At 41.9% G+C, this 11,521-nt stretch overlaps 1 protein-coding gene across 3 annotated transcripts in view; it reads right to left on the bottom strand.

Annotated features, from left to right (window-relative positions):
* BCAT1 (branched chain amino acid transaminase 1) overlaps positions 1-11,521 on the bottom strand; it is a 107,258-nt gene that overhangs the window by 62,403 nt on the left and 33,334 nt on the right. The window contains exons 1-2 of one of the 3 annotated variants that reach the window (XM_086713839.1): positions 10,446-10,798; positions 9,289-9,360 (exon numbers count right to left, since the gene is read on the bottom strand). In XM_086713839.1, the coding sequence (XP_086569965.1) occupies positions 9,289-9,360; positions 10,446-10,664 (291 nt within the window). In that variant the 5' untranslated portion in view covers positions 10,665-10,798. The other 2 variants (XM_086713842.1, XM_086713841.1) reach the window with 2 other exon arrangements.

Here is an 11,521-nt window from a genome sequence, read left to right as displayed (position 1 = left end):
TCCCTTTAGATCATCAGCTCTTATCCTTATATTTTTTAAATTTTTTTTTAAGTTTTAATTTATTTATTCTTTTAAGTAATCTCTACACCCAACATGGGGCTCGAACTCACAACCCCAAGATCACGAGTCACATGCTCTTCCGACTGAGGCGCCTCTCTTATTCTTATATTTAAAACGATCCAGTTGTGGGCGTCTGGGTGGCTCAGTCGGTTGAGCGTCCGACTTCGGCTCAGGTCATGATCTCGCATTTCATGAGTTCAAGCCCCGCGTCAGGCTCTGTGCTGACAGCTCAGAGCCTGGAGCCTGCTTCGGATTCTGTGTCTCCCCCTCTCTCTGCCCCTCCCCTGACTGTGCTGTCTCTCAAAATAATGAATAAATGTTAAAAAAATAAAATAAAATAAAATCTAGTTGCTTCTGATTAATTCACTGTCTTACACATGTCTTAGTCATTTGACAGACTATGAATGATAATCAGTTTTATTTTTAGAATAACATTCAGGCTGAATGTTATTCTAAAATAACCACAAAGCTCACATTACAGTGAAGCCTAAGGCACTAAAGACAACACATTATTGTAATTTTCAGGTTAGTCTTGTGATGAATGCTACTTTGGAAGATGCCAACAAAATGCCAAATTGGGGGGTGGTGGTGATGGACTTTCTTCTACCACCATTTAATCCAAACAAGTAAATTAACTTAAAATCCTTTACTAAGTGCAAAAAAAAAAAAAAAAAAAAAAAAAAAGAAAAAAGAATTTATTTAAAGAGATACAATCGAGCTAAATTGTTTGGATCCTTGAATCCCATTTCTCTCCTATCCTCTAGACCAGGTAGAATGTTGGACAAATTTCACCTACAGGCTAAATTCAGGCTTCTGGCCTCTTTGTAAATAAAGTTTTATTGGAACACAATCACACTGTCCCTTTACCTTCAATGATGGCACAGTCCACTAACAGTGACAGACACCTTATGGTCCTCAAACCTAAATATTTATTATCTGACCTATTAAAAAAGTTTGCCAGTGGGGCACCTGAGTGGCTCAGTCAGTTGAGCACCCAACTCTTGATTTGGACTCAGGTCATGATCTCACAGTTCCTGAGATTGAGTCCCTCATTAGGCTCTGTGCTGACAGTTCAAAGACTGATTGGGATTCTCTCTCCCTCTCCCTCTCTCCCAAAATAAGTAAATAAAACTTTGGGGGGAAAAAAAAGTTTGTCAGTCCCTCTAGACTGTTTAGACAAGAACTCTGAGTAGATACCCCAGTTAAATCTCCAGCCCTAACTCAGTGCTTCACACTCAATACAGTACAAATTTTCTCAAATAACTGAAAATAACATCCGGCTGACTTCAGATGTACTCCCTGATGAATGTCAGACTTATTCACAGAAGATGGTTAGGATTTAAAGTGAGTAAAATTCTCACAAACTTTTCATTACATGAACGGTGTCACAGTGTTCTTGAACAATGAAGCACATATGACTTTGCTTTAAGTTAGCTTTTTTTTTTAGTGGCTTTTCTTAGTCCTAGACTAAGAAAAATCTTTAACCATATCAATATGGTAACACAAACAATGCAAATTTTCACCTATTAAAACTACATATAAGGGCGCCTGGGTGGCTCAGTCGGTTAAGCGTTCGACTTCGGCTCAGGTCACGATCTCACAGTTTGTGAGTTCGAGCCCCGTACCGGGCTCTGTGCTGACAGCTCAGAGCCTGGAGCCTGCTTCGGATCTGTGTTTCATTCTCTCTCTGCCCCTCCCCCACTTGTGCTCTGTCTCTGTCTCTCAAAAATAAATAAAAATGTAAAAAAAAAAAAAATTTAAACTACATATAAAAATTTCTTAATAACAGGAGAGGGTAGTAAGACCCAAAACAGAAAGAGGAGAATAGGTACAAATGGAGATGGGAGTGTGAGTAGGAGAGAGATTTTCCTACTTGCTGAGTTCAGGGTACATCTTCAACATTGTAAAGACAGCAGACCTTAGCTTCTTCCTCCACCCCAAGTGACAGAACCAGTGCTTTGCATGGTTCTTCAAAAGTAAAATAAAGATCACGTTCCAAGTTATTTCTATCATTAGCTAAACAATTCTAATGAGCTAATCAATAAGATATCAACTACACATGATCCTTACACCTTACAGGATTTCTAAGCTCTCCAACAAACAACCCCACCTGCCATGAAATCAATATAAGCAATGGAATGTATACTTTATATCAATAACAATCTACATAATATTTAAAAACAAGACTATGGCCTCATATCAAACAACTGTAGGGTTGTTTTTTATTTCTCTTTCCCATGGTTCCTCTTTCTTCCTTATATGCTTTATTATTCTTAGTATTTTGCCTTTTTTATTCACTCAGTGAACACTGACTGAATCAGCACAATGGTTCAGGCACTGCACTAAATAAGCACAAGAGAGGGGCACCTGGGTGGCTCAGGTGGTTGAGCAGCCGACTCTGCTCAGGTCATGATCTCACAGCTTGCGAGTTCGAGCCCCACGTCAGGCTCTCTGCTGTCAGCTCAGAGCCCGCTTCAGATCCTCTGTCCCCCTCACTCTCTGTCTCTCCCAGGCTTGTGTTGCTCTCTCTCAAAAATAAATAAATAAGCAAGCACAACAGATGCAAAGATGCCTGTGGCCCAGCCCCTCCTTCTCAGGCAAGCTCACAGTCAGCCACGGACAGGCAGTAGCCACTGTGAGCAAGTATTACGCATTCATTCAGCCTAATATCTGTTGAGCTACTGTGTACCTGTATTGCTACAGGCCCAAAGGAATCTCAGGGAATAAAACAAGTAAAATCCTGTTGTCTTAGAGCAGGAAAAACAGTATAAAGAAATAAGTGAAGAGAGGTCAGGAGGTGATTAGCGCTATGAAGAAAATGAAAGCTGCTTAAAAGGACAGAGTGGGAGAAGAAAATGCTTATTTTTGGTAGCAGCGTTGAGAATGACCTTCCTGATGAGGCATCCTTTAAGCAAAGACTTGAATGAAGAAGGAAGTAGGCCATGTAGATATCCAGAGGCAAAATATTTGAGTAAGAGGAAGCAAGGGCCAAGATTCTGTGGTAGGAACTAGACTTGGCATATTCAAGGAACAGGAAAGACTCAGTGTGGCAGGAATTCAGGAAATGTAGGGGAAATGGAGTGGCAGAAGACGTCATGGAGGCACTGTGGCTGCTGGAGTGGGGGAAGGGGTGAGCCAAGAGAACTAGTTACTCCATGGTACACTGACTAACATTCCAATTCTGCATGGGTTCTGGCTCTGTGCAGGTAAGACTGTACGCCATCTTCCTTATATCCCCAAGAATCTTCACCATAGAGGCTGCTAGCAATTAAAGTAACCCCAGTTTACCTCTTTATTCTGGGCAATCTGAAGTAGCCATCAGGGATAATACTAGACACATGGCTTCCATGCTTTTATTTCTTGTTCCAAAAGTATGAAGGAGCAAAACAGGAAGGGGGAGAAAGATAGTTTGGCAGTGGTAAAACACAAGAATCCGGGTAACACTGAGTTTTTTCTTTGAGCCTCTACATTTCCTCCTCTGCATCAGGGATCCTCAACCCCAGATACACATTGAATTCAACTATGGAGCTTTTTAAAAACACTAACCCACACTCCATTCCAGAACTGAAACAGAATCTTTGGGATAGAGCAGGGGAAGCGTTCTTTGTTTGAACTTACCCAAGTGATTCTAACTGTGCACTCTGGGCTCAGAACCATACCACACTGTCTCCCTTGAAGATTTCAGCAATCTGGGGGCACTTAGGTGGCTCAGTTGGCTGAGCGTCCGACTTTTGATTTCAGCTCAGATCATGATCTCACGGTTCGTGAGTTCTAGCCCCAAGTCAGGCTCTGTGCCAACAGTACAAAGCCTGCTTGGAATTCTCTCTCGCTCTCTTATTCAAAAATAAACATTATACATATATATATGTTTATATATATGTATATATATTTATATATATGTATAAGTATGTATGTATATATGTATGCATATATAAGTGTATACATACATGTATTAACATATGTATGTATATATGTGTGTGAGTGTATATATATGTGTGTGTGTGTATACACACACACACACATATATATATATATACACACCCACACACACACAGATTTCAGCAACCTGAAGAGTGAGGGTTCCCAACACTGGCTGCTAAGACTGGAAGGGCTGAGAACCACTTCAGAGATTCAAGTCTCATTTGTGAATTCTTATCAAAATCTGTACATTATTTTGTAATCCCAGGACCTTGGTTATCTCACACTGAACGTATCTAAAATGGAACACCTATTTCCTCCAAAAGTTGGTCCCTATTTCTGATATATTATGTTCTACTTCTTTACTTCTTAATCCTTAATTCATTTAGTAAGAGTAATGCATGTTTACTACTTTAAATTTCTACTGTAAAGGGAAGAAAAATGAAAAGTGTCAAATTCTCAACTAGTACCCTGGCCACCACATTCCCACTTCCCAGACAGGACCTCCATTAACAAATTCATTGTGTATTTTTTCCTGTATTTTCTTTACATCTTCATTCCTTTCGAGGTAATTTATCATTCTCACAACATTCTCCCAACCCTCGGTTCCCCCTTTCAGTAATAGAGATGCTTGTAATTTCAAGAATCTCTTTAAGAAGTCTGATTCCTCAATTTCTATTACCCCCTCAGTAGCAAATATTCTGTATCTCTTCCTTATAATCTCTCTGAACATAATCACATGCTTGATCATAATTTTCAATGTGCACTGAATACCTAAATGGCTATAGATTTAAGGCCAAATATTTTAGCTGCAAAATTAAGTATCCCAAGTATGGCACTAACTTCTTTTTTCAGTTCTACCTCTCACTAATGTCCTGCATTAACCTTTTACTTATCACTTAGGAATGCATTCAGCTGCAAGTAAGTAAAACACAAACAGGAGTTGGTTTTCTCACGTTAAGTCTGAAAGAGCCAAGTCCGACAGAACCCCATCATCTCAAGGCCCTGTGATTTTCTTAGCCTTCTCCTCAGGGTCAAAGAAGAGCTGCTTATAGCTGTAGCTTCAGCTTTAATGATCTCATGAAGGTCCAAAGATAGGGGAGGAAAAGGATAAGAGGAGACAAGTGTATTCCTTTTGATCACAAAAGCAACATTTCTCCAGGAATTTCCATATGCCTTACTGGTCAGAAATGTATCACACTGATCTATCAAGTTGCAAGGGAGCCTAGCAGGGCTGGTCGGAGAACTGCAAACACAATCTGTTAACAAGGAACACAGGGGGGCTGTATTTGGGGTCTCCTCAGTGCCTGAAAACTGACCAGCCCTTAAGCATTCTTGGTTATATGCCATAGTTTAACAGGAAGGACTAAAACCTGGCTACAGATGTCCTCCCACCTTTACCTCTTTTTCTTCCCATCATTTCCTCCATCTGTAACACTGGACATGTGGTGCAGCCAGTTTATCCAAACTCTCTTCTCTTTTACTCCAGCAGGAAGTATGGAAACTGTAGCACCCCATCTGGTCCAGCAGTCTGGGGGTATCCTCAGCTTTTCAAACTGCCTAGCAGTTGCTCACACAATCCCTCTACACAGATAGACATCCCAGCTCCCAAAATGTTTGGTTTGGCTCTAAAATCTTTTAGCCAATTTGAACATTTGGAAAAGGCAGTCATTGCTTTGGATTATGTTGGACTCTCATTTAGCACAGTAACTACTATACACATCAAATATGTACTAATAATTCTGTTCTAAATTTCACTAAACATGGATTGATCTTCATGGTTTAATGTATTTCAACACAACAGACTGCTGTAGACTTTATAAAATTCTTACTAAAAGACCTTTTTTGTTACTACAGATCCTTAAAGAACCAACTTTAAGAATTATCATAACCTAGGGGCTCCTGGGTGGCTCAGTGGTTAAACCTTGGACTTCGGCTCAGGTCACGATCTCACTGTTTGTGAGTTTGAGCCCCGCATCAGGCTCTGTGCTGACAACGTGGAGCCTGGAGCCCACTTCCAGTTTGGTGTCTCCTCTCTCTGTCCCTCCCCTGCTCATGCTCTATCTCTCTCTTAAAAAAAAAAAAAAAAAAAAAAAAAAAAAAAAGAATGAGCATAGCATAGTATATAATTTTTACTTTTCTGAACTCTCCTTAAAATATCTCTAGGACCACCCATAGTGATCCACTGGCCCTGTGAGATCAAGCTAGTTAATGGCAAAGATATAGAATAGGTGGTTTTATGCTCGACTTAGTGCTCCTGTAATTATAACTTGATACTACTAATTAAGTTTCTGGAAGCTGAATACAAATGATTAAATTATAAGTCTTATTTTCATAGGCCGCTACATCCTTTTATAAGATGCAATTTTTAAAAAATATTTATTTATTTTTGAGAGAGAGAGAGAAACAGAGTGTGAGTGGAGGAGGTATATAGAGAGAGGGAGACAGAATCTGAAGGGGGCTCCAGGCTCTGAGCTGTCAGCACAGAGCCCGACGCAACGCTTGAGCCCATGAACCACGAGATCATGAACTGAGCCGAAGTCGGACACTTAACCGACTGAGCCACCCAGGCGCCCCTATAAGATGTGATTTATTAATGATATGAACAGCAACCCTCTAACTTTCTAATTTGTAAAGAAGGATTGCCCAATATACAGTTTTTCAAAGTAATGCACAACTTAGTGCTTTCAGAATTTCATCAAGAAGTCTATTTTCCTTCCTTTAAAAAATTTTCTACAATTCTGGAAACTAAAATAACAGCTTTTAACCTGAGCTCTAAGAGAAATTACCTAAGAATATTAAATATCCTAATTGGACACTGAATGAAATTCTAAAGTAAACAATATTAGCTGAAGGTTTGTGACTGGTTTTGAGTAGATATGAAATCAAGTCTAAGGCAGTGAAAAAATTTTTGGCATAAAAGAAATTTTGCAAACAGTTTTTATCAGTGTTCTTTAGAAACTTTACATTTACTTTCTAAAGATGGATAAAAAAGAAAAATATTTGTTAAGTGATACTCTCTCCTGCATAATTAATCTGTCCCTTTCCAATGCTCCATGTTCTCTGATGACTTCAGGCCATATTATGCCTGAGGAAGAATTTGAAAGGCAAGGCCACAAGGACTGGACTGTGAAATGGCAAATATTGACAAAAACAAAGCATATTAAAAAAACAATGAGTTCCTAACTCAAAGCCACGCTTGGGTAAGTATTTGCTCTGAAATGGGGAAGCCCGTAAGAGGCAAATGCAACCTGGTTGCACCTGAGGGCTGTATTAGCCAGCATTCTAGCAACATCTCTTCTTCATTGCTCAGTATTGGAGCTGTTCTCTGCATTGGACACAAACGTAATGTTTAAGAGCTATCTCAGCCTTACAAGTGTATCAGAAATTGTACAACTTTGTTCTACAATAAGTGCACTTTTCTTACTCTACTTCGAAAGCTTTAGGTGCTATGTTCATGATCTTTTAGAGACCCTCTTTTAAAACCTAATAGAAAGGTACGAAGAGCAGAATTACAGATTTCGAGTGTCACATTCTGTGGAGATGAATAAAGCAGGGGAAAGTGGAAGAAACAGCGGATTTCTTTGAAACAAAGATGACTCTGGAGTCCATAGAAAGATTCTGTAATAAGGCATCTTATTTCTGGGCTTTGTTGGGAAACTGGATCCTCACTTTAAAACTGAGAACAAACTGAGGGTTGACGGGGGGTGGGAGAGTGGGGAGGATGGGTGATGGGCATTGAGGAGGGCACCTGTTGGGATGAGCACTGGGTGTTGTATTGAAACCAATTTGACAATAAATTTCATATTAAAAAGATAAAAAATAAATAAAATGACTGCATCAAAATGAGGGGAGGAGATACAATATGAAAACTCCCTATGAGAAATCCAAAAGGCAATTTAAAAATACAAATGGAGTAAATAAAAAAGAGATAGAAAAATATTTTTGCTTTTTGTCAAAAGCAAAAATGGTCTTATAAAACCCACCATTTTTCTCCCAAAATTATCAATTTCATTTTTCATTTGCCTCATCACATATGCACTGTGAATACAACCACCATTAACAACCCATGTTTTAATATATACATACAAATGTAGAATGTCAGCACACCTCCCCCTTAACTAAAACATAATATATAGAAATCTAAATTCAGCAAATAGATTATTTACATTATGAATTAATTTTAACTTAGCAAAAATTCTCTATGTATAAAAATATAAAGAAATTTTGAGAAAAAAAATCACATTCATCTATATACCCTTTGAGGAATTTACCTACTATATAAAAGGACTCTGAGAGATTATCAAATAGGAGTCTGTTTTATCTCATTTTTCCTAGGACCCAATATCTCAATATATTTAAGTCTCCAAATGTATTAGAACTTAGTCTTAACAGGTTAGCAGAGTAGATTAGATCAGCTATAAGGTTACAGAGGATATGATCTTTAAAGGACCAGGAGTATTATGGACACAAAAAATTCACAAGCTTATTTTTGTAAAGAAATTACGATATTCTATTTTTTTTTTTTTAAATCCTGACAGCAGAGACCTTATCTTGAATTTATCTTCAGATTTCCAATGCTTAGCACACAGTAAGAGCTGGGTGTGTGTTAAATTGATGAGTCAAGTTTCCACTCCCTCTCTGAACCCTGCCAGGATGTGAGATCATGAGGACACTCTGTGCTATGGATGACAATTGACAGTGAGTGACAAATAGGCAGGAGACATAAAGAGAGGAAGCAAAAACCTCCATGGTTGGTGGGGTGCAGTGGAGATGATAATTTATAAAGAAAATAATAATACACCTTATATTTGTATTTTTATGATTTTCAAAGTGCTTTTACAAGATTGTTCCTCATTTGCTCCTCACTATTTGCCTGGGAAGTTATGAGATTATTTAATATACAAACCCCATAATTCAGAGAGTAGGTAGGGAAATACAACACATTTACTGTAAAATGTTAGGTGTTGGTTTAAAGAGAAAAATGACAAGTGTAACTTTTTCCACAAGCATAGTGAAAGGTTATACTTAGACAATCAGATAAACCTCTATCTAGATGAATATTTACAAATTAGTTCTTTTTCAAGAAAAAGTTATGATTCATGAAATAAGTAATTAACTGCTAGGTAATTTTAGATATGAAGATATTACTGCTCCCCAAATGACCCACCCCCCAGGGGAATCTAAAATGCATGGCAGCATATCTAAACTACTGTAAAATCCACACCGTGAAATTGCCCCAAATCTCAACAAGAAATAGATTTATTCAGTTAATTGTTGTAGCACTTAACCTTGAGCAAATAACCTTACCTTGAAAGTCCCCACCGTCTCTTTTGATCCCGCTGCTCCGGTACATTCTGGGGAGCATCCGTTACTGCAGTCCTTAAAGAAGAATTAAATTCATTAAGTAAAACCAGGTGGGTAAACTGTGGCCTGGGGTAATCAGTATCACTCACCATCACACCGCGTGCTCCGCTCAGGTACCCAAGCAAACAGGAGGAAGATCAAGCACCCGGGCACCAGCCCCAAAGGAGAGCGTCCTGGGAGTGCTGCCCTTCACTTTCACCCTTTCAGGAGGACGCAGCTGTTTTCGTCCTCCACCGCTAGCTTAGGGCAGACTGGTTAAATTCCAGGTTCGCCCTACAGAGCCAGGGTTCACCAGCAAAGAACAAGAAGGTGATTGTCCCCCTTACATCGGAGCGAATAGTCTAGACCAGGGTTTTAAGCCATTTATAGAAAAATCTCCTGGGCGAGCTCAGCCTCGTGGTCTTGTCAATCACTGGCGCACAATAGCAAGGCTGGAAAAGGGATGAGGACGAGAATGAACCATTTTCTCCACGGGCAGGGTCCTGCAATGCGGGCGCACGGACACCAAACCTCACAGGTTAAGGACATAACCTCAGGAAATTAGGGGGTAATTCAAAAGATACTTAAGGGCACAATGGTTGAGGGACGAGTTGGGGAAAGGTGCAGACCTTAAAAACAAAACAAACACCCCCCCCATCTGCTAAATAGCTACATAAGAGATGGGGGGGGGAAAGGTGGGGGGGGTGGAATCCAAGAAGGCAGAAGGCTGCGGTCAAAATATTTTGGGGTGGCAAAGGAACGCAGGATGTGGTTGTCAGTTCTGGCAGCCCAGAAATTCCGCTTCCCCCTCCTCCCCCAAAGCAGCTTCCATGGCGACCCTCACATCCCCGGTGGCTGTCCACGCCGCGCTCCGGAGCACGTCAGCGGCTGGGCATTAGACCTGGCCGGCGGGGGCCTCTCCAAGGCGGAGTTCGCTGGCTGGGGCTCTAGATTTCGGTTAGGATTGGGGAGAGAGGAAACGCCTGGGTGGAGACGGAACGGCGGTGTGCGGCGAAGCAGGATAGTGCAGGAAACGACAGCGATGCGCCCGACCAGGCCGGCAGGCTTCGGAGACGCCGGTGCAATCCGCCCCCCTTCCGCAAACGTCTGGGTTCGGGTACCTGGCGGGCGAAGGCCGCAGCGGCGCGGGTTGGGCTGGCCATGGGGAGTCCCCGGGGGCGCGGGGCTGCGGAGAGCTGCGGCCGCACGCAGCGCGCGGCTGGACGCGAAAGCCGGCGGCGTGACCAAGCTCCAGCGCACCGACTGCGCGGCGCGGGCTGCCGCCGCCTGGGGCCCAGCGCCAGGGCCAGGCGCAGGGAACAACGCAGCCCCTCCAGCATCCCCGGGGGTGGAGCCTCCAACCGTCTGGTCCCTCTCGCTTTTCGGTGACTAAAACCAAAGCCCTAGTTTCCACCACTTGGTCTCCGGCTGGGGCACGAGCGTGCGCGCCACGAGCGAGCGCCTTTCCAAAGGCAGGCACTTCAGGAGCATTTACCGAGCCACCCCAGGGTTACCGGCCCGGACACGCCCCTCGGCCAGGGCGAAGGCAAACTTGGGGAAATTAATTTACATTAGGGAAAGAGTTTCCGTGGACAGAAAGGCTAAAAGCTTCTGCCCCCGAGTCTGCAGTCCGGGATTGGCAGTTGCGCACTGGCTCTCTTCTGCCACCGATCCCCACGTGCAAACTGATGAGCGAGAACGTGAATCTGGGGTTTAGATTTCTTTGCACCACCTTCTCAAGTGGGATTTGTTGTGGGGTGCTGCAGGGTTACCAGGCTCACGCCCTCTAAGAGCTCTTTCTGCCGGAAGACCTCGACGGTATTGCATCCGCCCAGCCATTCAGTGTTGTAGGCAAAATAAAGAGCCCCCAATCGAGCTGACCGGTCGCTGCTGTAAACCCGTGGAAGCAATATTTAAGGAAGCTGATAAAGCAACCTTTGAAAGGAAAAAGGAAGCTACTGCCTTCTCTACGTGTTCTCCCAGGGCGACGTCAGCTTCAGTTATGAGCCTTTCTGGGCTTTTAAATTAATAGGAAGTGGCTCATTTGTTCTTGGAAAGGGGGGAGAACGGTTTATTCTGGGTAAGAGCGGTTAAATCTGGTCTGGTTTTAGAATTTATTTCATAGAGTCCTAAAGACAATATAGCTCTAATCTTTTCAACTCAGAAAACAGCATTCACTTCTCCCTTCCCTTCAGAA

The sequence above is a fragment of the Puma concolor genome, chromosome B4 (genome assembly GCF_028749965.1).
Source record: "Puma concolor isolate L17-30 chromosome B4, mPumCon1.1.hap2, whole genome shotgun sequence".
Classification (NCBI taxonomy): Eukaryota; Metazoa; Chordata; class Mammalia; order Carnivora; family Felidae; genus Puma; species Puma concolor.
The sequence above is the reverse complement of the archived record's forward strand: the minus strand, read 5'-3'. Positions and strand labels throughout refer to the sequence as shown.